We start from the raw sequence: 27,551 nt of genomic DNA, 5'->3' as shown, positions 1-27,551 counted from the left end.
CTTATGTTGTAGCAAACGACCATGGATCCAAATCAAATGTTCAGTAAATACCTCTCCAGAATTAACTAGATAGCAAATTAGTTTAAATTTCAATACTACATTTACTGTTTGTACCCTACATACTCACTGGCATCATTAGCAATTAATTCCATCTACAAGAAAGAATACAGGAGGAATTTTAAATTTAACAAGATTAATCACTGACTTCTTCCCTGGAAAGTCTGACCAATAGAGTATGATGTGTCGTGTATGATCCCAGTCTGGTATGTTCTATTTGTGCCATTGAGACTACAGTGCTGGCTTTTAGTTTTTCAGTTGACTGACTTGAGAGAAATAAAGGAAGTTCCTGGTAGTTTTTATTGAATTGTATGTCCTCTTGAAGAATAACAGAGTTTTAAGTTCTTTCACTGGAGGACAAGTCTGAAATAATACTTCTGAAAGCTGTTTCTTTACCAGTAATAAACTATGTAATGAAAAAATGAGTCACCAACATTTTTCTCAAGGTTTTCCTTATATTTGTTAAATTGGTTACTATTAAAAGATGCCTACCTCATCAAATATAACATACTGTATTCGTTGGGTCCATTTCTGGCAACGAGGAGACAGCATCAAGATTTCTAAGCATTGAGGCACTGTCACTAGTATCTAAGAAGAAAGGTTTGCAAAACATTATTTGCAAGCAAACAACAAGTAGATTCTATATTAAAAAAGCATTTAAAAATATGTATCTATGTGATTTCAAGGTAAACGAGAGTGAATGCATGTTTGTCACTGCTGTCTTCAAGAAAGGCAAGAAAGAAGACAGAAGAAATTACAGGTTGGTCACTCACCTCCATCCTGGGAAGGTGATGGAGCAACTAATCTTGGAAATCATTTCCAAACAAACATAGAACAAGAAAGTCATCAGGAGTATTCAGCATGAATTCACCAAGGGGAAGCCATGCTTCACCAACTCATATGATGAAAAGACTGGCTTGGGAGATGTGGGGAGATGTGGGGATAGCTGTAGATATTGTCTTCAGTAAGGCTTCACACAGCATCTCCCACAAGATTCTCACAGGCAAGCTGTTGAATTATGGGCCAGATGAGCAGAGTGAGTGGATTGAAAACTGGTTGGAAGGCTGGGCCTAAGAGGCTGGTGATCACTGATACAAAATTTAGCTGAGACCAGTAACCAGTGGCGTACCCTAGGGATCAACAAGGGGGTCTGATCCTGTTTAATGTCTTCATTAAGGGTCTGCATGATGGGCAAAAGTGTACCTCAGTAAGCCTGCTGATGCCACCAAACTGGGAAGAGTGGCTGACATGCCAGAGAATTGTGCTACCATTCAAAGGGACCTAGAAAGGCTGGACAAACAGGCTGACAGGAACCTCATGAAGTTCAACAGGGAGCTGTACAAACTTCTTTACCTGGGGAGTAACATGCCCATTCCCCAGTATATGCTGGGGGCTGTCCAGCTGGGAAGCAGCTCTTCAGAAAAGGACTTGAAGGTAGACAAGTAGACACCAAGTTAAACACGAGGCAGCAATGTGCCCTGGTGGCAAAGAAGGCTAATGATTTCCTGGGCTGGAAACTAGGAAGAGTCCAAACTAGAAGGAGTTCGGACAGCAAATTAAGGGAGGTGATCCTTCCCCTCTACTCAGCACTGATGAGGCCATACCTGAAGTCTTGTGTCCAGTTCTGGGCTCCCCATTACAAGCAAGACCAGCCTAGTGGCCTTCTATAATGAAGTGACTACATCAGTGCACAAGGTAAAAGCTACTGATATGTTCTATCTGGACATTTACAAGGCATCTTCTGTATGCTGGTAACAAAAGGATTTTAATGGTTTTTCTTTTAACCAGAGCAAGTAATCACCTGCATGTCCACTAATGATGAAGAGGTGAGGTTGTATGCCACAGACTTACATACCTAAGTACAGGTATGCATAGATTTTTCCTGAACTTTTGACTTAGCAATGGCTCAGTTGTTCTAATTAGAATTAACATTTTCAGAAGCCAGATGGAATACAGAAGTCATTATTATTATTATGTGTTAAAACACCCATAAAAATATACCTGAGAATTCATGACATCATGGCGATAATCTCGGGTAAAGACTCCACACACTGCCAATCCATCTGGAAGTTTCTTGGTGAATCGACTGTATACAGTTCCTACCACTTGGTTTACAAGGGCCTTAAATAAAGAAGATCATTAACAAAACTAAAGAGTGCATGTCTAAAGATATATGACAGTCTCAGACATTTAAAGGCATTCAATTTTGGCACTGATATTAACGTACTAGACTATAAGGTACTATGTAACGTCTTATTAAGTCTAGACTTTCACCAATGTTAACTTTAAAAAGATATGGTACTTTGTTTTCAATTATACTCCAATGCTTTCAAAGAAATTTAGTGCTGTGTAAAGTGAGTTATTCATTTTTAATTCTGTATTTTAATTATTTTCAAAGCAGTTAAAAATAGATCGCATTTACTTCATCTACAAGCACTTTAATGATCTCAAAGTCCTTGGGCTGCATGTTTAAAATACATTTCTGCATCTAGACTGATGCAGAATCAGTCTGATGCAGAATTTCATTCAAATGAAATTTTGATACCCAACCTGAATACAAACACAAAAAAATTTGATTTTACTTACAGAAAACAATCCACAGAGATTGTTCTCAAATAACAGCACAGTAATTCACTACCTAAAAATCATATCACTGAACATTAAAATAAATTTTAGAAGAAATCAAAACATTGTGCCTCAGCACTTAAATCAGTTTTGAACTATTAGGATGGAATTCTCACTAAAAAATATCCCACTACTTAGAGTTTCATACATTTTCTCTGGAACTCAAATAGAGAAACGTGTCTTGCTTAGTCATTTTTGCTTTCTAATATTACTTTCATCATATTGGTAGACTTTTGGTACTCTCATCATTTACCTAACATGCTACCTACAGCTTTTTTTTATATATTAGTGGTTTTGACCTTAAATTATCTATACAAATATTAATAGACAAAAACTCTATGTGAGCCAAAATATTTTGAAGATTTTTTATAAGCATGCTCTAATGCATGTAAATATGAAACAGAATGTAAATATTGTTTCTGATAAAAAATATATATCGACTAAAATTGTGTAACAAGTTACCCCAAACAGTTTCAGAATCATTACATAGTCATACATACAGAGTATGTAGTAGGAAACAGCCTTACCTTTGTAGGAGCAACATACACAACTACTCCGTCGTTGCTTGTTTTCAGAACTTTTTCCATGCAATAGTATGATGCATATGTTTTTCCTGAGGAAGTGGGAGCAACAATCACCGCGGATTCGTTATTATCTACAGCATCAAGAAGTTCTCGCTAAGAGAAGAGCAGATATCAAAATATCTTGTCATTAAGTTCATACTGAGTGTTCTTTCTGTGAAAACATCTTTTATTTCAGCATGTAGAATTTAAATACAGATTTTAGACTACAGAGGGTCAGAGTTAACGTGCTTGTGTTATGATTGTATTCTTTCCTCTTAAATTGTTAGTGGAAAAAAAATAGAACTACAAATTATAACTTGTCTATTTCAATTTGGTCTGACAGACAAAAAAAAGATCATTTCTATTAACTTCATGCAAAAAGTTTGTGTCTCATTACCTGCCATGTGTCTGGTATGAAATGTTGCACTCGGGGATCTGGATCATTTCTCTCTTCTCTGAGCAAGTAATAATCCATGTATTGTAGCTGAAATCGAGCTGAACCCACTTCAATAGCATATTTGCTTGTATTCCGATTACTGCTTTCTTCCGTCTATAAGGTCAAAAGAAAACTCAAGTTGGTTTGAAAGCTAGAAAGAGATTAAGAAAATGGTATGTCTTTTGCTCTGTTGAACTGTGCAAGCTCTGAAAAACATATGAAAGTGCAGGTGGTTTTTTAATAATTTCTCTCAGAAATCCACACCATACACTCTTATGTCAGGGTTACATTTAGTGCTCTTGGAAGGAGACTAGGTTCTAAAACTACTATGTCTTCCACAGCGAGTATTAGTGTTGGTATTGTTTTTGTTATCAGAAGAGCTAACAAAACTGGCTACCAGGCAAAAGCTCAGCCTCTTCAAACTATTGCCTGCCAGAGCCTTCTCATCACATATTTATGTCTCTCTTCTTCACTCTGCCCCAATCCCTTGTGCAATGAATCCCACTTGCAAAAAGAAATTCAATATAAAGTAAGCGTGATCTCAAATTTTGAAAAGCATTATATTTTTAAAGAATGCACTAATACCCTAAGACATAGCAAATTTAATGTTCATGGATGCATCTGGTTACAACACCTGATCCTGAAAGCTGTACAGAAAAGTATTATGCGTATAAAATACACTAGAAACTCAGAAAATCACATAACAATTTAGGTTATCAGGGTTTGGACTTTATGATCTTGGAGGTCTTTTCCAACGTTAAGGATTCTACGGATATCTGGATGTCAATCCAACTCACTGATAGAAACAGTTGCATTTAATATGGGTCACTCAGGTTATTCAGCTGAGTTTTTACTGTCTTTAAGGATGGAGATTTCCCAACTTCTTTAATTTCTTCAAGGAAATATTTTCAGCTATTCCTGAAAATTTCAGTTATTCCTAAAGTTTCTCCAACTTTACAAAAGTAATAATCATAAACAAGGAGCTTCAAAAGCAAAAGTAAGTCCAAAATGCACCAACTGATGTAGAACCCTCATGAGCAAGAATTAAACCTGCCACAATATCTCTTCTATCATCCCAAGCCTTTATAGCAAACTTTTTGTGTTCCCTGGATCCCTTAATTCTACTTCCTAAAATGTAGTATAGCTTCTTTGGAACACCAAACACCTTTACAATAATTACGTAGCCGAGAACAGGTAATCATCGTGTACCAGTTGAGTTCACGTAGAAAAAGAGACAAATAATTTCCACTCTTAAAGGGGAGAAAATTTCTCACAAAACATTCACTTCCTCTCTCTCCTCTGTCCTGAACCTCAAGGAAGGATGATAAACAGTTTCCAAAAATAAGCTTCCAAAAATTCCTAACTGTACTGCACCTGAAAAATGGGACACTGAAGTAAATGATACTGTAACCTTCCTTCCTTTTGCTGTTGACTTCATATTCTTGCAAGAGAAGCTACCTACTCCCTCTTCTGCCTGAGAGCCACTCTAGCATCCCCTCTCCCTAATAACATACCATCTGCACACAAAGGTATCAAACTGCTCTTAAATCAGCCAGTGGGCAGAAAAGCATAAGGTCAGTCCTTGGAGAAACTACTTCAGGCCAAATTCAGTGTAGCTACTGGTGGTCTCTGCAGTGCTAATAACGACAAGCAATTCAGTATCGGAAACAGTTTCCTTCAGAAGCAATTAGGAATACCATAACATCAAACAGCACAGTTTTCATCCACCTCCACAGCCTCAAAAGATTTCCTGTTCTAAAAGTTCAGCAATGGACTGAACTTCAGGTACCTCTCAGACACATCTAAGGCCTCAGAGAGACATAACTAGAGCAAATTAATCTTGATGTCTGTTTCAAAGGCTATCTTTGCAGCCATATAAAGTTCTATTTTCTAAAGGGGAAGCTTACTAAAGCTAGCCCTCACATCAAGCAGAGGAATGTATACATGAAACTAAAGAAGATTAATATCTGAATCAAGAATAGATAGTTCCAAATCTTATGGCACAATGCAAAATAAAATAAGCTCAGTATTGTTGTCCTACACATTATTCATTGCTTAATATTCACTGTTAATATTCAGCTACAGATCCAGTTAACTATAAAGTTACCTGGCCAGACAGGGAGCATGCCAAATTCTCAAATCCAAGGAGTTTTAGATATTTGGTCAGCTTTTGTAGATGTGGTTCCTCCAAGAGATCTTGATATTTTTCAAGAAGGATATGAATTCTCCTCATGACTTGAACAGCTTTGCTTAAATCTTTAGATTTGTTTCCTTTAAAAAAAAAAAAAAAAAGCCTACTTTTATCTGAGAGCTGATCATATCATTGAGAGAATTCTGATATCAGGTATTTTCAGAACAGACCTTAGCCACATCTATAACAATTAAAAGATTAATTTTATTTAAAAACAACTAGACAAAGACGACTCCTTTCACCTCTACAATGAGTGCCACTGAAGACCAAGGACCCAAATAACTCTACCTGCTTCTGCATACTCATCTATAGAAAGAAGTCATACTTCTGACATCTACACAATAACCAAGCTCCCCCATTTTACTTTCCTGATGCACAAATTTGTTACTCAATCTTATTAGCAACATATTTCACTCCAATGTTTACAACTCTTCTGAACATGTTTCGAGCAGTGTGTGTTTGGACTCTTCTGACTGAGGGGACGGACTTAACAAGTTAATTCTGATGAAACAGAAGGCTACTTACCATGGCATCACAGATTTCTCGTGCAAATCGTCATTATTCAAACTGCAAGCTAATCACCTCAGCTAAATAAACAATCCATGATATATATAGATACATTTTACTGTGCATGCTAGATAATTATTAAAGATCTATAAATAAAATTATTTATGTATGCAATGTTTACAAACAACACAGGGAAACAGCTACAATCTAATTTCATTGGATACTTTACATCTTGAAATTGCAAAAGGGGATCAGAGCCTGTTAACACTTAAAAGCACCTTTCATGTTCCTGAAACAGGGTTGTATTTACATGTCTTTATTACAGCTGAGAATGCCCAAAGTCACCCACTGTCTTGGTTAAAGAAAGTGGAAGTTGACTACTGAACGTGAATTTGGCTATCATACCTTGCTCTTTGCAGTGTTTCTTCCACACTTGTAAACAGGTAGACAGTGCTGTCATTTCTATGCTGAACTTCACAGATTTACTTTTAAAGGTCTTGAGAAACTTCTCCAATTTATTTATTCCAACAGTCTGGTTTTCTTTTATTTCCTTTACAGTTGTCATATATAAGGCTTGCCATTGCTTCTGTTCTTTATTTTCTTCCTTAGCTCTTAGTCGCCTGCTGTTTTCCTCTGTAATTATTTCCGCTTTACTTTTCTATCCAATAAAATAAAGATATTTAGAAATAACCATCACTCTGTCCAAGCATCATCTAAAACAAGCTAATCACTCAATCACAGCAGGTGCTTTATAATTTTCAACTAATCTGTACCATGCATTGTGTTTTGGGAATTTTTTTAATGAAGTAATTTTGAAGAAGACATAATGAATCCCAATATGCGTTGCTCAAAAGACCTTCCCTAAACTTCATTTTAAACCAGTATAAAGCTTCACGAGTAGTATAAAAAGAAAAAAATGTTGAAAAATATAAAAGGAAATGTCTAAAAGTTAAATTTCAAGCTTTCATTTTACACATGGCTAATAGTAACTCTGATCATAGCTGGATGCTTTTCAGTAAGTTAAATAAAATTAAGAGTTTAAAGTTACTTAAAGTTATTTTATATGCAGAGTTTTAGTGGCAATGCAACAGTTCACAATCTGTAATCCATACTACAGGTTATTATGAAATGTTACTCAAATTACCATTGGTCAGTATTGTTCACAAGTATGCAAGCACATGCTACATACCCTATGATGTCTGACAATGTTCACATAGCTAGGATTAATCGCAATATCTACAGGATCTTTCACAGAGTATGTTTCCAAACAGTGCAACGAAATAAGTAATTTAATAATGGGTTTTTTTCTAGTATTTCTCAAGTTTCTAAGAGTAAAATTAAATTAATGAAATCCAGTTTCGCTCTCTCCACATTATAACACTGGTCATGAGCCAAAACCCCTTAACCTTCACAGAGTTCATATTTATTAATTTTTTTTACTTATGCCTGTTAAAATACAATCACTCATCAGTATTCTTAACTAGGAACAAAAACACATTTGTCAATTAGCTAATTAGATTTGAAGTACAAAACAAATTTGAATTTCTTCAACTGTGAACCACTAGATCATTCAGAATATAAAACTTCAGCTGTGGAACTCATATAGTAGAAATCTTTTCCTGGATAGTAGAAAAAATATTTGGAAAGAGCAACTTGAATATACTCACGTGCTTCTTTTGTGCCTTTTTGACAGCAGAATTAGCATTCTCTGACACATGCTCTTGATATACAATATGTTTTGAAGGGCTGTCTTCCAGAGTGCTTCCATAAAAGTGACGAAAAGTCTGTAACTTCTGTATTTCTCTTCTTTCTTTTGGACTTTTGGATTTTGCTACAAACAAATATAATTGATTAAAAAATGCTCTGATAGAATTCCAGACTAATCTGTTACCAGCAAAGATAGCTGGGTAATTGACAAATTTCCTAAAAAAACTCCTAATTGACCTAAAAGACAAAATCTCATGTTGAAAAAGGCTGGCTACTAAGACTCACTGAAATCCAACAGTACTTTGGTCTATCTGAGAGATGGGCAATAGACTCAAATTGAAACTACTTTAGATGCATGTTAAAAATATTGGAAAACTTAAAAAACAGGATGCCTGGAAATTATTACTGTTTGAGTCTATGAAAATAGAAAGGTGCCTTCTAGAAGGCAATTCAAATGATCAGAAAGATACTTCTTCCCCAATAAAACAAGAGTCTGCCATCAGAATGTAAAAAAATAAATCTGCTGGAACAACACTTATGCTAGGCAATGGAAGATTCTGAACTGAGCACATGAATACTTCCACACTCAAGCATCTGTCTTTCTCTGTCCTAAAATCAAAATGATGAGTCTACTTCTGAGTGTGAAGACTTATCTCAATAGATAAGAATATTCATGCAAGGCACACATGGATTGCTCATAAACCTTCAACATTATGGAAGGTGCTCTAGACACTGTTCTGCAGGGGATGCTCTCCAAACTTCCCACTAAAATCACAGTGTACAGAATGCAAAAAATCATCCAGCCAAAAACAGGAGGAGATGGAACTTTGGTTTCATAGGTCAAGTAATACAAATACCCACTCAGGAAACAGTATTTCTAAGTCACAGAATAAAAACCATAATAAACCTTAGAAGTACCAACAGTAACCCATGAATTCTCAACTTCTGGTAGGTTTTTCACAATTTCATTCACCGCATGATGCTACTGATGATAGAAATATCTTTGAGAGAAATTTTGGAGTACTTCCTGCTACATACAGCATTGTATAGTTAATTTCATGTAAATTTGCCAATCTAAGTTCCAAGCTAAGTCCAAGGCTTGTTTTCCGTAGCATTGCAATCTGGAAAGAACTTAATAGGAAATTATAATGTGTAACATCAAGAATAATACAAACTTAAATTTACTTCTCACTGGTTTTAATGGAATAGAGTTAATTTTCTTCATAATATCTGGTATGGGCTGTGGTTTGGATTTGTGCTGAAAACAGTGCTGATAAATCAGGTGTGTTATTGCTGAGGAGTGCTTACACAGAGTCAACACGTTTTCTGCTGGTGAAGGGGCTGAGGGTGCACAAGAAGTTGAGAGGGAACACAGCTGCGATAGCTGATCCAAACTGACCAGTTTGATCCAAACTGACCAGGGAGATTCCATACCATATGGTGTCATGCTCAGCAATAAAATTTGGGGAAAGAAGAAGGAATGGGCAGATGTTTGGAGCAATGACACTTGTCTTCCCAAGTAACTGTTATGTGTGATGGAGCCCTGCTTTCCTGCGGATGGCTGAACACCTGCCTGCCCATCAAAAAGAGTGAATTAATTCCTTGTTTTGCATTGCTTGTGCATGTGGCCTTTGCTGTATTAAACAGTCTTTATATCAACCCATGAGTTTTGTCACTTTCACCCTTCTGATTCTCTCCCCCATCCTGCTGCAGCTGAGGGAAGCGAGTGAGTGGCTGTGGGGTTAAACCACAACAACTTCTTTTACTTCTTATTTTAATTCTGTTCTCAAAAGATAAGATTGGCTATGCAAGCACTGTGCAACCATCTGGGCAGATTTTCCACATATGTAAATGTGGAAATTATCCTAACTATATATTTAAACATATATAAACTATATATCCTAACTATATATTTAAACATTAAACTTCATATGTACATAGTTTGTATAAATCTGTGAAGCATTTTGCAGGCAAACGGGAATATATGATGAACATCTGACCGTAAGTGCTCATTCTGTTATATTCAGACCAATTTAAGATAATACAAAATTCATATATATAATGCACAGATGTATCAGTTTACATGTAATTTGGCTACTGCAGTAGCTCCAGTTTGGCAGGTATTTGTACAGCTGCAAATGTTTTCTGAAACGAGAAGTCCTTCTGCAAAACCATGATAACCTTTACAATAATGTTCTGGCCAATACAGACCCATGGGCTTTGTGTTAGTTATTCTTACCATCAGCACTGCATCGCACTCGCTCATATTCCTCAGTCAAAGGTCTATCAGAATGCCAGTGATGACGTTCATCGAATTCCTTGTATTTAATAAGTGAAGTAATTGCAGGGTCATTACTGAAATATATAAATATGAAATAGAGCAGAAATTAAAAGGGTTTTATAGCTTCTCTAATGAAACATTTGAAAATTGGGTCTTTATCAAAGCACAGTTTTACTGTGCAGAAAAACAACAAAGGGTTTAATTCTATCCCAAATATAGTGTGTTAAGATAGCCTCAATTTTTCATAAAGAAATACTAACAAAGTAAAACACCATTTTTTCATTTATTTTCATACACATTAATCACAGAATGAAATGTAACTACATAATTCACAGAATGACTATAAAATACTCATTACATAACACAAAAACCACTTCCACAAATAGCAGAGCAAATGTAGGATAACCTCTTCTTACTTTTTTCAGTATTTTTATTTAATGTTTTTCTTTTCCTGAAATCAATATGAGCTTTCCAAATTACGATAAGACCTTTCAAACATAAATTTTACATTTAGAAAAACAGTTCCAGAATGTAGACTAACAAAGACTATAATGCAAACAAATAACAGTATGAGAAAATATGGATATATTTACTCTTAACCATTCTTGTTCTGAATTTTCTGTTAATATTTATACCAATACATGTAAACATGTATGTGACATTTTACCCAGGCATAACAAGAAACATTTCTACATTTGTAAAAATTTAGCATAATATGGATGCAAAGTGCAAGGGATTAGAAAATCAGCCCATATAATGTTATTTCATTAGGAAAAAAACCATATAGGTACCTTTTTAAAACAGGTAGGTCTTTCAAAACATCTCCAGCATAATCTTGAACAAGATCAGATTTCATTGGGATTAGTCCAATGTTAGGAATTTCTTCTTCACAGACTTTACAGTGTAAAAAAAAAATATTGTTTAATTAAGAATATATATAATTGCATATCATTCTTAAAAATTCTGTCAAGTTACACTATAAATTAAATTCTGTAAATTAAAATTTACTAAAAGTAATCAGCAGTTCACTAGTTCCACTTTTCTTTTTCCTTCTCAACCACGGAAAGAAGAGTGTAGCAGACATCAATATTGCTTTCAAGTAGTTGTTCGCCTGACCCATTTTAGACACCTGTGCTAGCTTTCTGAATGCTACAACCAATCCCATCTCACATGCATTTGTGTTTCTGCACTGGTTCCATAAAGATCAGAGTCTCCTAAGTATGGACTTTCAAACCGCACTTAGGTTGGATGACTAAAGACTACAAGTAACATTGTGTATCCTTGGCACATTTGAAGTCTAGCCACATTTTCGGTCTTCAGCCAAAGGAGATGCAGAAATAGGCAATACAATTGTCAAAAGATGCCCTAATATCACACAGAAAACAAAGAAACTTTTTTTGCCCACTAGATCCTACTTTGCCCACTTGACATCTTTGAAAACAGCTGAAGAACGCTCACAAATTTAAGTAGAATTCCAGCCTTTACTGACCTTTTTATGAACTGTCTCTTCTAAAGTTTTATACAATTTCTTAAGTTTAAAACAAATATTTTAAGGCTGCTACAAAGCTGGTTCTCAAAAAATGTCAGATATCAGGCAAAAAATTCTACCTAATCCTTTCAGATATTCAGAACAGGTCTTGTATGCGAGGGAAGAAAACCATCTCTGAGCCAATCATGCATTTCCCCAATTATGGGCTACAGGATGATAGTGTAATTTAAGACACTTATGGACAACTCATACTTCTAAAACCATAAAGAATTGCAGTGTGAGCTACAGTGATGGCTAGACTCTCTACCATTAAGGTAACAGTTCTATATTCCACTTAATTTGCTGATTCCATGCCCAATATCTGCATAACATTATGTCAATATGTCAAAGATGTTCCTCGGAGACAGTCCTTCTGCAGCATAATCATTACTTTAAATATGAGTACTTAATATGTTTTTTTACTACTACTTGTATTACACTACTCATAATGTTTTTTACAATACATGCAATAGATTTGGGTTAGTAGTCACGGAACTAAACCCAATTCCCCATGAAGTTAATAACAATACTTGTACTGTCCACAGTGGAGTCAGAATTTCACCCATAAGGCCGTGTAAGACTTCCTTTTGCATCAGCTGCAAGTTTTGCTAGTGGGTTGGAAGGATGGAGAAGATTCATGAAGTACGGATGAATTTGTGATCACAATAAAATCAGATCACTTCTAGCACTTTTAGTGATACCAATGAGGATCAGGCTTTTAACATTAATGTGTGGAGTTGCCAGTACCTCTAAATAATGTCTGCTCCTGCTCAAGAAATACTTGGGATGTTTTTCGTATTGGGAAAGCATCTCCAAAACTGTATTTCACTGCCAATTTTTTTACAGCGTCCCATAAAAATTGGTAGTCATTCTCCATTTCTTTCCCCAAATCCTTTTGGAACTCTAATCCTGCAAAGGAAAGGGGGGGGGGGAGGGAAGTTGCTTTAAAATTGAGTTTACTCAAACTGAACCTATCTATTTACCTATGCGGCATCAGGCACAAAAACTTCACTTTTATACAATGGCTTTAGTCACTAGAACAAATTAGAACAGAATGTTATACATTCACAGTTTTTAATAGCCCAGAGTGTAAATAGATAAATGTACTGAGAATACATGTTTTGGAAAAAAAACCCAGATTCAGACTGTCTGTGAAAGTTAGCAAGCTCTACTGCTAAAGAAGAGTTTCTCTCACCTTTGCCTCCTGCAAGGTAGAATCTTGAATTGATAATTTTTTTTAGTGCCCAATAATAGGTATCATTATAAAAATAAATGTTTTGTATTCCTAATTTATATTTTCTTTAAAAATTCCTCTACACTTGCTTTACTGAGGTACATACAGGACCTCTTGTAACTAGATTTATAAAGTGTTCTGGTTTACTATCACACAGACAGACTCATGGTAGAGGATTACCAACAAGTAATTACTCTGAAAGAACATTTGCTACAAATGTTTAACACGATATGTGACCTTGTCTGAATCAATATCATCTGAAATTAAAGTATTATTCAATGTCACAGTGACAGTAGGGATTGAATCTAGTTTCTGACTGTGTTGCACTAAGACAAAATTAATAAAAAACTGGCTAAAAAACAAACAGAATTGAGAATACCCAATAATAGTGGCCCAGAACTCTTGCTGCCTATGTTATATCACTCTTTTATGTATTAGTACAAGCGGCACATCAAAGATATGATATGATAAAGTATTCTGAATGAGTACTGGTATAAGACACTTGCACATGTGATTTTCTGAACTTGATTACAGAAAAAATGTTTCCTTATTATTCCATGAAATGTATCCATTGCTCTATGGGTCATTAGAAAATTGTGCTCATTTCTGCCCATACAAGTAGTTTTATTCCCATTTTGCAGCTCAATAAAGCAAAAAATATAAGAAAGCAAACTGTTCAACAATGATAAATACCTTTAGTGTATTCGACCTCATAGTAATGTGTAAGATTTATGAGCAGTGAATCATCATATAAATCAGGCAGGTAAGTTAAATCCAATTTCCAATCATTTGTATCACATAGCTGTACCAGAGCAAAATGCATACACAACTGTTGCTGTTAAAAATAAAGCAAACAATTAATTCTTGTGGAGCACTTTTACATGTGAAGGTATCAAAGCATCTCCAAGGGAAGGTTAACTACCACAGACTTATTGACATGAAAAAACCCACATTGTTACTTGACTTCTCTGTGATCAGAAAACTGCCTTCACGCTCCTTCATTGCAATAACCAACTTTAAACAACAAAAGAGTCTAACATCAAACTTGCCATTCTGGATGAGACTAAAAAGTCCATTTAGCCCAGTACTCTAACAGTAAAACTGACTAAATGCAGATGTCCAAGAAGAGGTCAACTACTGAGATCTTGCCCCAAACATTCTCCTAGCCACACTCATTTGCGGCTCACAAGATTCCTGAACCAGGTATGGTTTCACAGAATCACAGAATGGGTCAGGTTGGAAGGAACGCAGTGGGTCAGCTGGTCCAACCTCCCTGCTCAAGCAGGGTCATCCTAGAGTACATCGCACAGGAATTGTGTCCAGACAGTTCCTGAATATCTCCAGTGAGAGAGACTCCACAACCTCTCTGGGCAATATGTGCTTGGTCACACAGTAAAGTTCTTCCTCATATTCAGGTGGAACTTCCTGTACATCACTTTCTACCCATTGCCTCGTGTCCTATTGCTTGGCAACATCAAGAAGAGCCTGACTCCATCCCCTTGATACCCTCCCTTCAGATACTTACAGACTTTAATAAGGTCTCCTCTTAGTTGTCTGTTCTCAAGGCTCAACAGGCACAGCTCCCTCAGTTTGTCCTCTTAAGAGATATGCTCCAGCCCCCTAATCATCTTTATCACCCTCCACTGTACCTGCTCCAGGAGCTCCATGCCTCTCTTGTATTGAGGAGCAGTACACATACATGTACAAATGCAGTGCTGTGTAGGGCTGAGTAGAGGGGCAGGATCACTTCCTGCAACCTGCTGGCAACGCTCTTCCTAATGCACCCCAGGATACCATTGCCCTTCTTAGCCACAAGGGCACACTGCTGGCTCATAGACAGCTTGCTGTGCACCAGGACCGCCAGGTCCTTCTCTGCAGAGCTGCCTCCCAGCAGCTCAGCCCCGAGCCTGTACTGGTGCCTGGGGTTATTCCTCCCCAGATGCCGGACCCTGCCTTTGTCTTTGTTCAACTTCAGACAATTCTTCTCTGCCCATTTCCAACCTGTTGAAGTCCCTCTAACGGGCTGCACAGCCCTCTGGGGTATCAGCGACTCCTCCCAGCTTTGTGTCATCAGTGAACTTGCTGAGGAGGCATCTGCCCCTCATCCAAGTCACTGATGAATAAGTTAAACAATACTGGGGCCAGTATTGAACCCTGAGAGACACCCCTAATGACAGGCCTCCAACTAGACTCTGTTCCACTACCACAAACCTCTGACCACAACCAACTGCCCTTCAGCCAGTTCTCAATCAACCTCACTTTCCACTCATTCAGCCTACACTTTCCATGCTGGCCTAGGAGGATGTCATGGGAGACAGTGTCAAAGCCTTGCTGAAGTCCAAGTAAACAACATCCACTGCTCTCCATCTATCCAGACAGTTGTTTCATCACAGAAGGCAATCAGGTTGGTTAAGCATGATTTCCCTTTGGTGAATCCAATCCATGCTGACTAGTTCTGATCCTATTCTTGTCTTCCACATGCATAGAGATGACCTCCAGGATGAGTTGTTCCATCACCTTTCCAGAGACTGAGGTGAGGCTGACTGGCCTGTAGTTCCCTGGGTACTCCTTCTTGCCCTTTTTGAAGACTGAGGTGACACTTGCTTTCCTTCAGTCCTCTGGTATCTTCTCCAGACTGCCATGACCTTTCAAAGATGATTGAGAGTGGTCTAGCAATGATGTCTGCCCATTCCCTCAGCACTTGTGGGTACATCCCATCATGGTCCATGGACTTGCGGATGTCAAGTTTGACTAAATGGTCCCTAAACCAAACCTCCTCAACTAAGGAAAAGTCTTCGTTCCTCCAGATTTTTTCCATGGTCAATTGGGTCAGGTATTTCTGAGGGCAGGCCTTGACAGTGAAAACTGAAGCAAAGAAGGCATTCAGTATCTCAGCCTCAGAAACAAACAAAGGGTTTGTTTCCAGTGGGTACATTACGTTCTTTAATCTCATCAGATGACTGAAGCAGGATATAAAGGAAAATGAAAACTGAAATGACAATTGCACCCTATGTCAGAGGAAGTTAAGACAGTGCTACACATACCATTTTTAACAGTGGTAAAACTTGCTTCGTCCAGCAGCATTTCATGTCCCTAATCTGAGCTCTCTGTGAAAGAGGCATATGAAGAAGAAAAGTCACTGTGAGACATTGCATTCTGCACAGGTCAGCTGCTTCTTCAGGAGATAGATGTTTACTTCTTCTCTGTTGAGAGATGACAGATAAAAAGTTGACTACATCCTTCAGTAGAATAATTGTGTTCACCGCTACTTAATTCAGTGGTATGCACTTTGTTAAAGCAGCTAATAATTTAGATCTATTTGACCATTTTAACTACTTATGGCCACACTTAGTTGAAAATGAACATTCTTGTAGTGCTGGTAGATGCAGAACAGTTATAATGTTAAAAAAAAAAATCTTTTTTCCAAAGAGGAATATGACTATGAAAACCAAGACAAAACTTGAAAACAATTTTCAGTTTGTCTGGTTAGAAATGTTATTATTTTAAGAGTAAAAGTTAATATCTAGATATAGGCCTATGCTCTTTTCTCAACTGCACTGCAAAACTCAGTACAGAAATTGAGCTCTGCTAACTAACTACTTGTAGCTATCCTCTAGTCTACTGAATATGTCTATAATAAAATATTACTGATATATTGTATCTGTGTTAACTTGATGAAAATACAAGGCTCGTAGGTAGTATGGTCACAAAAATGACCACACATAGAAAGAAACCTTTATACTGAAATGTCTCGCTAACTTGAGGAAAAGCATATTCTTCTGTGAAAGCTAGCACAGCACTGAATGTTAGGAAAAGAAAAATAATGAGTGCAACTACCTTCTTAAGATAAAACTTTCTATGAAAGTAATTGTTCCTAAGGTAAAACTTTTCCCAGAAACAGCCACTGTGACAGGGGGCCAGTGCCACCCACAAAGAGACCATGCCCCTTTGAAAAGCTGTGGCCATAGCAATTATTTGACCCAAACCATTTAGTGTAATCACAAAGGAAGCATCTGGGCCTCTCTTCAGCTTTTTATCTAGAAGGACAGCCATCTCTCCTCTTAGCAAAATGCTTAGGGTTACCATGCTGAGAAGATATTTACGAAATTCTTACTCTTGCTGATTGCATTCCATTTGCTCCCATAGGAGTATTTGCGTTTCCCAGCATGCTGCTGTATATTTTTAATCCCACAGCACAAGCAAGAACACAGACCACACGGCGAATATCAGATCCTTCAGGCCACAGTTGTTTCAATGAATGGATAGCCTGGCAAACCTGTAGTCATAACATTATGAATAGCATAAATTATCACCATAATAAAAATAACAAAAAAAAAAGAGACTATTCTTATTCTGTACAGTTTCATCAAAGAAGGGAAAAAAATGGATAAAAAACTGCAGAAGAAAAAGTGGGCACAATCATTAGTAAAAATTTCCCCTTTTTGCCATGTCGCTGAGGGTACCAACAGCCCTGACTGTACCTGCCTGACCCCTGCGACCTCCTCCCACCTGCCCTGGGTCCTACCTCAGCCCCTTTCAGGCTGTCAGTCCTGCCCCAGCAATGTAGCAGCAGTGCTACATTGGCCTCTAGCTCCCCACAGCCCTGCAGGCTGACAACCTGCTCTGGCCTCAGCCCATCCCAGCCTGATGCCCAGGGTTGCAGAGTCCCCCAGCTGTCCTGCTCTCGCCTGGGGCAGTGGGACAGGCCATGGCTCCCAGGCCCTGCCCTCCCAGGTGACCTCCCACGGCCCCAACCCCGAGTGAGCAGCCTTCCTGCACCCTGATGTAGTTCTGCTCCTGGGGTATTCAATTCCTGACTGTGCCTCAGAAAAGATAATTATAATTAAAAAAATACTGGCAGTAGCTGGGCTTTAAAATGCTTTCTGAGTAACACCATATTTTTTCTGGACTAAAAATTCACCTTGTTAGACTAGTATCATTCCCACTGAAGCCCAAGGAAGCCTTGCTGTTGTCCTCTGAGGGAGCAGAAGTAGGCTCACAACACTGCAGTGTAACTTTATGCTCAGGAAAATGGCAGGAGTATATTAGACATTAAAGGTGTCTATGTAACCATAGAAATAGCAATTTTTTGAAGTTAAAATATCGTAGAACCACTGCTTTAATCATGCAAGCACAGACCTTACAACTCTAATCTAGCTCTTGAAAAAAATTCCCAGATCATGAATAGTCAACTGAGTGTGCAAACCTTAGCAGCTGCAATAGTGAGGTTTAGATTTTGAGACACATCCCTATAGAAGAGGTTGCTGCTGGCAGCAGCGCTTACTCTGGCCCACTGCTGCTGCCATGGGGATGGGGCAACGGCCACAGTGCCTCCAGAGGGTAGTAGCTGCAGCCCCCACAGTGGCTAATGGTGTTTCATGCTAAATGGACTGGTTTCTATCTTCTTCAAGACAAGGCATTTGCCGAGACAGAAACATCCCTTAAGTGGCATCCCACTGATCAGCTTTCAGCTGAATCATGCTACTATAATGAACTTTAAAGAAAGAACAGTTTCAAGCTGCTGTGAAGAAGAGTGGCCACAGAGAAGACCTTCTCAGACTTAGGGCGTCACTTCAGGATAAGGCAGAGAGCTCCTAGTTCTGGTTAGAAAATAATTTCAGGTAAAGGAATGAAGGAAAACAGTCAACAAAAAGAGAAAAAAAAAAAAGAAAAAGGATCAAAGAGGTCAAATTACCTCTTTTTGTATGCTTTTCAGGTTCATCTTGAGATGTTCATATAGATGGATCAATGGTTCTTTGTACCTGACTAGGTTTTCACAGGCACATCGCAGATCTTGTTTATACTAAGAAGTCAAAGTTATACGCAAAAGTCAATAGATACAATGCATTAGGGACTACTAGGCACAGACAGAAACCATTAAGATATAAGCAAATCCTCAGCCTCCAAGAAAAAACTGACTAAAATTTTAAAAATCACATCAGTGGCCTAAACACTAGTCTTCCTCTGGCATATTATAAGTCAACTAAGACAAGTGCTAGTGAAGATAAGGGAAAGGCTATATTAGGGACTATCATATAGAAAGTGAAAAAGGATGTGAAATGAGACTATAGAGAACAGGGTACGAATTTGCCACCAATCACAAAATTTACCTGTTAGTGATTTCGAGACCAGTAGATTAAAGAAAACAAGCCACATATCAATTCTTTATAATATTAATATGTAAATTAAAATACTCATATTGAGATATTTTATTTAAATCTTCTAATTCAAATTAACACTGTTATTGAAAACCAATGACAAAGTAGTGTAGCTTACCATTTGAAAAAATGATCTGTGTTTATATACACTCTGAACGTGATATCCATAAACTCTAAGAAGATCATACTCCTGTCCTGAAGCAAGCACAACATTGATTTTCTTTGACAATGAATGAGCAATTAAAATAGATAAAAAGTCTCTTTGGCGAGGGCTCAGTCCTGTGTCAGATACAATGATGAAGTAAGGATAGCTTTGCTTCAGGAAAATCTCCCATTTGGATGATAAACAATTGGAAAATTCTGTATGAACAGTTATGCTTGTATTATGCCTCAGGTGTTCTATTAGTGCAGTACGTAAGAAAAGAAAATGAGGATACTGAAAGAACATCTGCTCTGCATCCTGTGGGAAATAAACACAATGAAACTATTCAGTTACATTTGTTGACACAATGAACAGATTCCTCATCCTGATTAGAATCAAGCAGTTGGTTTAAAAGGAATGCAGTGATTTAAACAGAAAAATAATGTTATTTATTCAGTACCTTGAAGAAAGTAATGACGTATTTTGCTCCTTTTTCAGCGAAATCATGCAGAAAGCATTCAATCTGGTAGAAGAAGTTTAGATATTGTGTTTTCTTATCTATAAACATAAGTAGTAAGGAATCCCCATCTATTACAAAGAATTCAGACTCAACAAAGTCTTTTAACAGACTGACATACCTGAAAGAAAAACACAAAACATATACCTAACATTGCTCCAAGAAAAGTTGGGGACATGAGACAGAAGAAATTTTCTTACTAATACATTAAACATTAAATGTATAAATAAAATCAATAGCAAATCAACTTTCTTGGATCTAACTCCTAAATAGCTTGCAATCCTTTCAGTTACTGAATGTATTAGAAATTGTCTCCTTTACAATTCCAGATACTTTTGTAGCATCTGAGGTTTTTGTGACTTATATATCACCCTTTGTCCATGCCTGCTTATGCAGGAAGCGTTATCTGTTCTAAAAGAAATACCCCACAGGAAGTAATAACAAAGTATATTTTGACAGCCTTCCTGCCTGAGCTTTAACTAAAAATAGCAACTATCACGACAATGACGACTACCACCCTTATCCAAGGAATGTCTATTGCAGAAAAACACGTTAACAGCAAGAGAATCCAATCACAATCCATTACTTCAAGAGAGCAAAGAATTAAAAAATTCTTCATCCAGTTCCTATTTCAGATAACTATGAGAGTTGATAAAATTTTCATTAATGAGTCTTAGGTCAAAATTTAAACAAATCCCTTGCATCTGAAGATGGTAAGTATAAACCTTAGTTTTTAATATATCCTAGGAGTTGAATGCATTCTTCAGTTCCTTAAGAATCCATGAAAATCCAGCAACATGATGTTTTACTTAGGACAGACCAAGCAGTCAGAAGAACTTTTGTAGGCCCAGATGAGGAAACGGCAAGCTCTTCTATTAAAGCTTCTCTGCTTTCATGTTTGCCTATTACATACTATACTGTCTATTATATATTACAGTGCTAATGCATAGTAGGAGAATATACTCTAATAGTACAAACGTGCTTGTTTTCTTCAAGGCTCTCAAAAATGCTGGATACTCACCTTAGTCCCACACCTGAGAAGACCTAGCTTTCCTTTCTGGTTGAGATAACAGCCTTTGGTTCACAGTCCCAGTTTGCTATCTGATGCAATGAGTAACCTTCCACGAACAAAAAGTATGCAAACTTCTTACACATTTGTCTGCCTTTATTTAATATAGTCTCTTAGGTGAGCTCAAGAATGCAGAGGAGACACTTCAACGGCAACGTGAGTGTCACTACTGGTAATTCCTTTCCCATATCAAGCAGGGAAAGGAAACCAAATCTGGAGAAGCAGAAGATCATGCATGAGAACTGACATGTAAAACTATAGAAGGTATAAATGAAAAGGAAAATTTTGTAGGCAAACTGTTTTAGATAGTGTAAAAGTAGTAGCCTTAAAACATGTGAGGAAAAATTCTCAAAAAGTATGACAAAGAATTTGAAAAAAAAATAAATTGCAATAGTTAAAATTGTAGATTAGTTCCCAAACATGCAGACAATCCCTACTCTTTGGGTAGACTTTCTATTATACTAGGAATCTTCCTTCATGTGGCTAGAGGAAGCAGAAAATCCTAAGCATGCCTTAGGTCTCCTGGTTTTCCACAAACCTAAGTAACAAGCACATAGCTTCTTTCTCTAAGGGGTAGACACTATGATGTCTACTTAGTTCAAAGAAACTATTTCTATTACCATTTATTGCATTTTTTTTCCATGAACCCCACTGTACTTACTGAGCCTTTGATAAGGATTCCCAAACGTGTATCCTCAACTTCTCCAGAAATTCACAACATTTTCTCATTCCTAAAATAATCACACACAAGGTTATTGATAGAACCATATAACCTTAACTCATCAATTAATTACAAAAGAGCCAAAATGTAAGATAATGCAACAGACATGAGCATATGCTATTAGCAGCTCCTCACCGTGGCTTTGGGAATCATGTTCATCCTGGACAACTCTGAAATCTTCGTCTTCAGTTTGTGATGCTTCCTGTTTCACTTCTTCAATGCTACTGTAATCTATGTTGTTGACTTCTTTTTCTCTATCTACCTCTTTTTTAAGTGTCCGCAAAACAGTTGCTTCCACTTTGTCACTGATCTTATCCTCTTCATCAACGTCAATTGTACTCCCTCTGTCTTCATCTTCCTTTGTTGCAATGAAACCCATTTTCTCACTGTCACTACACACACTGTCCATATCATCGTTACTGTCATCTGTATCTTCATTAACAACTTTCTTGGAATGATATTCTGCAGAAGCCATCACAGATCTTGATTCTGGTATCCAGAAAAAGAAAACTCTAAGTAATGAAGAGATAATTTTCAGGAAATATAGTATGCTTTTTGGCTTCAAAGATTAAATTACCTACTTTGTAATCACACTGGAATAAATTTTAAGAAAAATCAGGAAGCCTTTTTTTGAACATTCCTGAGAGACATATTTTCATTGTAAAAATAATAAATAATTTAATGAAATGCAAGGAAAACATCAGTTTGTATTTCTTAATATATACTAAAGAGGAGCATTACATATTAGTTTTGCACTTTGCATAAAGGGACCCTTGGGGAGGTTAGATAGAATTTATTATATTAGGTATATCTACATGGTACATTCCAAGGAATGATTCATCTTTCCTGATTCAAGTGATTTGTACCCACACTGCTCATGCTAGTCCAGTCACAAATACACATGCCACAACATCTTCACTGCATGATGGGAGTAATCATGGTTTGGTATCAATCCTACTTCTTAAATGAGTTTTACCTTTTTTTCTTCTTTTTTGTTTTCCAGGGGTAGAATTCTCAAACCAAGTAAGCACAGAACTGTAATAGTTACGGTAACTCCATACTTCACTAGGTCACAATATTCAGTTCCTTTGAGCTAAAAAGCAAACAAGTAGCTTGGGTTAACACTGCACAGTCCCTACCACATCAGCTCAGCTCTTCTGAACTTCAGTTTTCCCGAACTTCCACTTAGGTGACAGACTCATGCAGTGCTTATTGTTGCAGTATTTGCCATTGCAATATTCACACAGAATCAATTAGGTTGGAAAAGGCCTCTGAGATCATAGAGTCCAATCTATATTCATATGCCTTTAGATATAGCTACCCTTCATTTCCCTAAGGCCATAAAAGGACCATATGATCTTTAGATGTCATTTTTAGTCTTATAATTTTTCTTAAAACCTTTTTAAAAAAATAATAAAAGAAAGTGAAATCTACATTTTTCAGATTTCACAAACAGAAAACCATGCCCCAGTTTTCTTTTGTGCTTTCCTCTTCCTTTAGTATAAGTTCCTAACAAACAAAATTGCGGAAAAAAGAAACAAAAATACATTTTTATTATCTATTTCTAAAATACTGTGCACATAATGTGCTATATTACAGTGGTGTGCTTAAGGTAACTTGAATTCTAATACCTATTTTCACAAAATGTAAGTTATTTGTATGCATACATTTACACAATATCATTTTCTGTGTACCTGCATAAGTACTTTTTGTCAAAGCAGCTATAAGCCTGAGGCTTTTCTCCATTGTCTTATCTAAATTGGAAAAGTTATATCAAAGGCTTTAGTACACAATTCTGGGTTGAATCATGTACTTCTGCATGCTGAAATTGTCACTAACCGAGAAATTGGCCACCACTACTTCAACAATCTCCTCAGCAAGAGTGACTTCCCATTTCTGCAAATGTAAAGAAAGAAAGAATCAAAGAAAGAAAAACTGTATTTGTACATACACATGTATGAACTGCTATATTCCTTTCAGAAAGAAAACCAGCAAGGCTTAAATATTTTGCTACCTCGATGCTTTTCTGCAGTGCATACGCTGACATCTGAGGTGCCTGGGGCTACATGTGGGCAGAGGCAACCAGGCGTCTTTGACTCCCTGCCAGTGCTCCTCTTGCCCCTCCACCCTGGGGACAGCTCCCTACCTGCTCGCAAAGTCCCAGGTGTTCCGCAGCATGCCGTCCAGCCCTAAACCAAACCCAAACCAACTGCAACCCTATGCAAACCTCAGCCCGAGCTCCAGCATCATGCCTGCAGCCAACCACGAGCCCCTCAGAACTAAGGCCGACCCTAACCCTACTCCAGGCTCAGCCCCAAACCCCACTCCAAAGGCAAGTCTAACCACAAACTCTAAGCAAGCCCCGGCTCTGACAGTACCTGCCGCCGCCGCTGCTCCTCGCCCGGCCCGCCTCCGCCGCCCTCCCCCCTTTAAGGCGCCGTCGGCGGCAGCTCCGAGTTCGGAGTCCCGAGGGCGGCTCCTGGGGCGGTCCCACCGCCTCCCGTTTCACCAGGTTTCGGTTTTCTTTCCTGGCGTGGACCTGCCTCCGAGTTCTGGTTTCGTTTCCCGGGTGCTGGGAAGAACTTCTGCCTTAGATATGGCACTGGAAAGCATCACGTGTACTTCCTCGCTTCCATCAAGCTCTGCTTTTTCTGTCATGATGGCTTCAGCTTAATGGCTTCCAAGAGCCATTAAGCCTGCATTGCTTAAGGGTATTGTTAATGCAAGCTGCATATACGGTGCAGAAAACACTAATTCCTATTTCGGTCCCTTTATTCACTACAATCTCTTTTCCTACCAGCCTGCTTTCTTATAGTAGGAAATTCCACACAAAAATAAACTAGGAGATACATTTGACTCACCTTTTTAGCATTTCCAGCAAATCCTTTAGCAGGAACAATACTGGTCTTCTATCACTTATTTTAGAATAGCAAAGCCTCAATTTGCAAGGGAATCTGGGTACCAAGTATTGTTGAAATAGCATTTAGGAAACTAGAGTTTACATATCAGATTGTCTTGGCAAGAAGTGAAAAGCCTTTTTAGATCAGACAATTGTGTAGGATACAGCAAAGAAAACTTCTGTGTAAGCAATCTCCTCATGAATCCAGGTGAGTTTTCAGCAGCCTCCCTGGCAGACAGTTGACACACGGCACTTTTCATGTAAGCAGATCAGAGGTCTTTTCCACACCCTGCATTTTCTTTGAGACCTGTACAAAGATTCCAGAAACTCAAGAGAACAATATATTTTACAGTGCAGTAACACAGTCATAGTCCTCCAGCATATCAGAATTGTTTTGTTTAACTACCCAAGGTAAGCCTCTGCTCCCTCCTCTCAGCACACTTCCCTTTTCTTGGTAGGAAGAAATCTGGGAAATAATTGGATCTCTTTACTTCCTGTTCTCAAATTAAATGAAAGCTGATCTTTAGCCCAATGCTTCAACAGATTTTTAATATAACTTAGGTCCTGAAGACAGACTTTTAGATTCAGTTCTCTAGCCCTTTGAAAGATGCATTTTGGTTCAGAAAAGTGTATTTTAGGTCTGCCATTCACTATTTTCTTGAGGAAGCTGGTGCCACCTCCATGAAAAAACATTTAAGAAAGAGTAAAAAACCACTTGAGCATAGGAATAAGGAGTGAGGGCAAACAAAAAGGGAAAAGTGTGAGAAACACTAGTGCAAACAGTAAAAGTCAAGTACTCCCATGGAGGAATCTGTGCTGGAACAGGGAGATATGGCTTGAAAGAACCACAGCCTGTGGAAAGCTCACAATGGAGCAGATTTATCCTGAAGGACTGCAGCCCATGGAGAGGACTCACAATGGAGTGAGTCAAAAACTGTTATGTCCAGACTAACCCTCATAACTCTTATCTCCCCTCTACTTCACAGGGGATCGGAGAGGGATAGAGGAGTCAAGAATGAAGGAGTGAAGTTGACCTGAACGGGAGCAGGGGGCATACGATGCAGGAAGTTGTTTAAAAAGTTCTTCTTTGTTTCTCACTACCAAAATCTATTTTAATTTGTAATAGATTGAATTGCTTTTCTCCAGGTCAAGGTTGATGGTGAGTGGTAAACAGTCTCCCTGTCTTTATATTGGCCCACAAGCTTTTCCATCCTATTTTCTCGCCCCTCCTATTTGGGGAGGGGAATGAGCATCTGGCAGTTGGCCAAGGTCAGCCCACCACAGTCTTTTAGATCACGCTACATAGTGCAAATAGAGACAGGGTACAGACACAGCCACAACAGCCATTCTTTGGAGAACTAATCAGAGTGCCTAAAATCATAGAACCGTTGGCAGTAACTATCTAATATAGAAAAACAGCTGCAGAAAGTTTAACTTGAGACATTCTATGAAGAGGAAATTCAAATTATAACTGCTCAGCAATGGTAAAGGGAGATCAAGGAATGACTTGATCCTGGCAGTGGGAAAGCATAACTCTAGAACCAGGCTGAACAATAGAAACAGGAATGCAAGAGGTGAAACAAGTCTATATAAGGGAGAACAAATTCCATTGTTGATAAAATAGGATATGCTACAGCATTGATTTGTAATGATATGACTGGTGCTAGCACAAGCATGTATAAAGAGTGGGCTCATGCCACATCTTTGCAGACTCCCTGTAGAACCTCTTACTGCAGTAGGACTCTGTCTAATGTATTGTTCATTAAATTACTTTCTACTTAAATACCAATGTGTATTTAATTTGCCTCAAGCAGTACAGTAAAAATTCCCCAACACTTACTTGAAGATGTCAGGAGCTTCCAATTATAAACTAAGCTAACTTAAGCTCTCTTCATTGAAATAGAAGCGTAAATTCATATTTTGCATAAGTTGTGCCTCAATTAGTTTTGGAATTCAATCCTATGTTCTATACAGGTGGTGGAAAGCCATGTTCAAATGGAAGAAAATTTTTCCCCCAAGATTAAACAAAATATAGGAATATTTTAATTTTATTTATTAACCTTATTGTATCAACACAAAGTACAGAAAGTAGTGATAAGAAATCTGGTAATGTTTTGATTTTAAACAGTAGTAAGTGTAACCCTCTGCTTGCCCCCATGCCATAAGTAACCCTCTGCTTGCCTGGTCTAACGCTAGGCATAGAACTTCCATCACATTTCCCAGAGAACTGTTTCTTTCACTTAAAGAAACATTGGAAAATGAAAGGAGATTAAATGTACACATTTAATGTGTACCTTTTATGTAGACAGAAAATACTTTGCTTAGTGTTAAGACAGAGTTACTATGAACAAGCTAAAGTTGTAAATTAGAAACAATTCAGTGTTACTCAATCATTTTAATTAGTATTTTTACTGTGCATATTCCCACTGAATTTTCTGAATGGTGAAACTCCAGTCATGCTCATATCTTTCCCTTTCTGAAACTCATATCCAATATTCAACATTTCAGCTCAATTTCTTAAGATCAACTAGATTTTGATGCATTTCTATTCAGTTCTAGGAATAAGGAAGGAGTCTTTCCCAGACTCCAGGGATCTGCATCTGCTCGTAATGATTTACCCATTCATGGGAAATCTCTGAAGTGGGTTTACATGAACAAATTGCTCTGATTTCTAGCACTATTCTAGACAAGGCAGAAGAAAAGGATCCCAACATCGGTTTTCCTCTGGAGTAGGGAGATATCAAGGTGGTTTGGAGATGTGAACAAGAATGGGAGAACCACACCAAGGATGCAGGCAGTGATTGCAAGGATGGGAAGTGGGGTGCCAGTGCTGGTTCGGTGCTATTCGGCCAAACCCTGCCGCCTCCCAGCACTGTTCCATGTCAACACAGCTTCATGTTGCTGTCTCTTTTGTGG

The 27,551-nt window shown here is 37.8% G+C and overlaps 1 protein-coding gene across 6 annotated transcripts in view; it reads right to left on the bottom strand.

Annotated features, from left to right (window-relative positions):
- DDX60 (DExD/H-box helicase 60) overlaps positions 1-24,249 on the bottom strand; it is a 44,125-nt gene extending 19,876 nt beyond the window's left edge. For 2 of the 6 annotated variants that reach the window (XM_032685104.1, XM_032685109.1), the window contains exons 1-20: positions 24,115-24,249; positions 22,716-22,822; positions 21,872-22,227; positions 21,677-21,746; positions 19,890-20,067; positions 19,406-19,747; positions 18,825-18,932; positions 17,244-17,405; positions 16,174-16,335; positions 13,823-13,964; positions 12,643-12,804; positions 11,159-11,261; positions 10,326-10,441; positions 8,047-8,210; positions 6,785-7,037; positions 5,789-5,952; positions 3,643-3,795; positions 3,210-3,359; positions 2,059-2,178; positions 550-645 (exon numbers count right to left, since the gene is read on the bottom strand). In XM_032685104.1, coding sequence (XP_032540995.1) covers positions 550-645; positions 2,059-2,178; positions 3,210-3,359; positions 3,643-3,795; positions 5,789-5,952; positions 6,785-7,037; positions 8,047-8,210; positions 10,326-10,441; positions 11,159-11,261; positions 12,643-12,804; positions 13,823-13,964; positions 16,174-16,335; positions 17,244-17,405; positions 18,825-18,932; positions 19,406-19,747; positions 19,890-20,067; positions 21,677-21,746; positions 21,872-22,211 — 2,985 coding nt within the window. In that variant the 5' untranslated portion in view covers positions 22,212-22,227; positions 22,716-22,822; positions 24,115-24,249. Of the gene's footprint in view, positions 1-549; positions 646-2,058; positions 2,179-3,209; positions 3,360-3,642; positions 3,796-5,788; positions 5,953-6,784; positions 7,038-8,046; positions 8,211-10,325; positions 10,442-11,158; positions 11,262-12,642; positions 12,805-13,822; positions 13,965-16,173; positions 16,336-17,243; positions 17,406-18,824; positions 18,933-19,405; positions 19,748-19,889; positions 20,068-21,676; positions 21,747-21,871; positions 22,228-22,712; positions 22,823-24,114 lie in introns of all 6 variants that reach the window. The other 4 variants (XM_032685108.1, XM_032685110.1, XM_032685105.1 and 1 more) reach the window with 3 other exon arrangements.
- Positions 24,250-27,551: the final 3,302 nt, after the last annotated feature.

Source organism: Chiroxiphia lanceolata, chromosome 4 (assembly GCF_009829145.1).
Source record: "Chiroxiphia lanceolata isolate bChiLan1 chromosome 4, bChiLan1.pri, whole genome shotgun sequence".
Taxonomy (NCBI): Eukaryota; Metazoa; Chordata; class Aves; order Passeriformes; family Pipridae; genus Chiroxiphia; species Chiroxiphia lanceolata.
The sequence above is the reverse complement of the archived record's forward strand: the minus strand, read 5'-3'. Positions and strand labels throughout refer to the sequence as shown.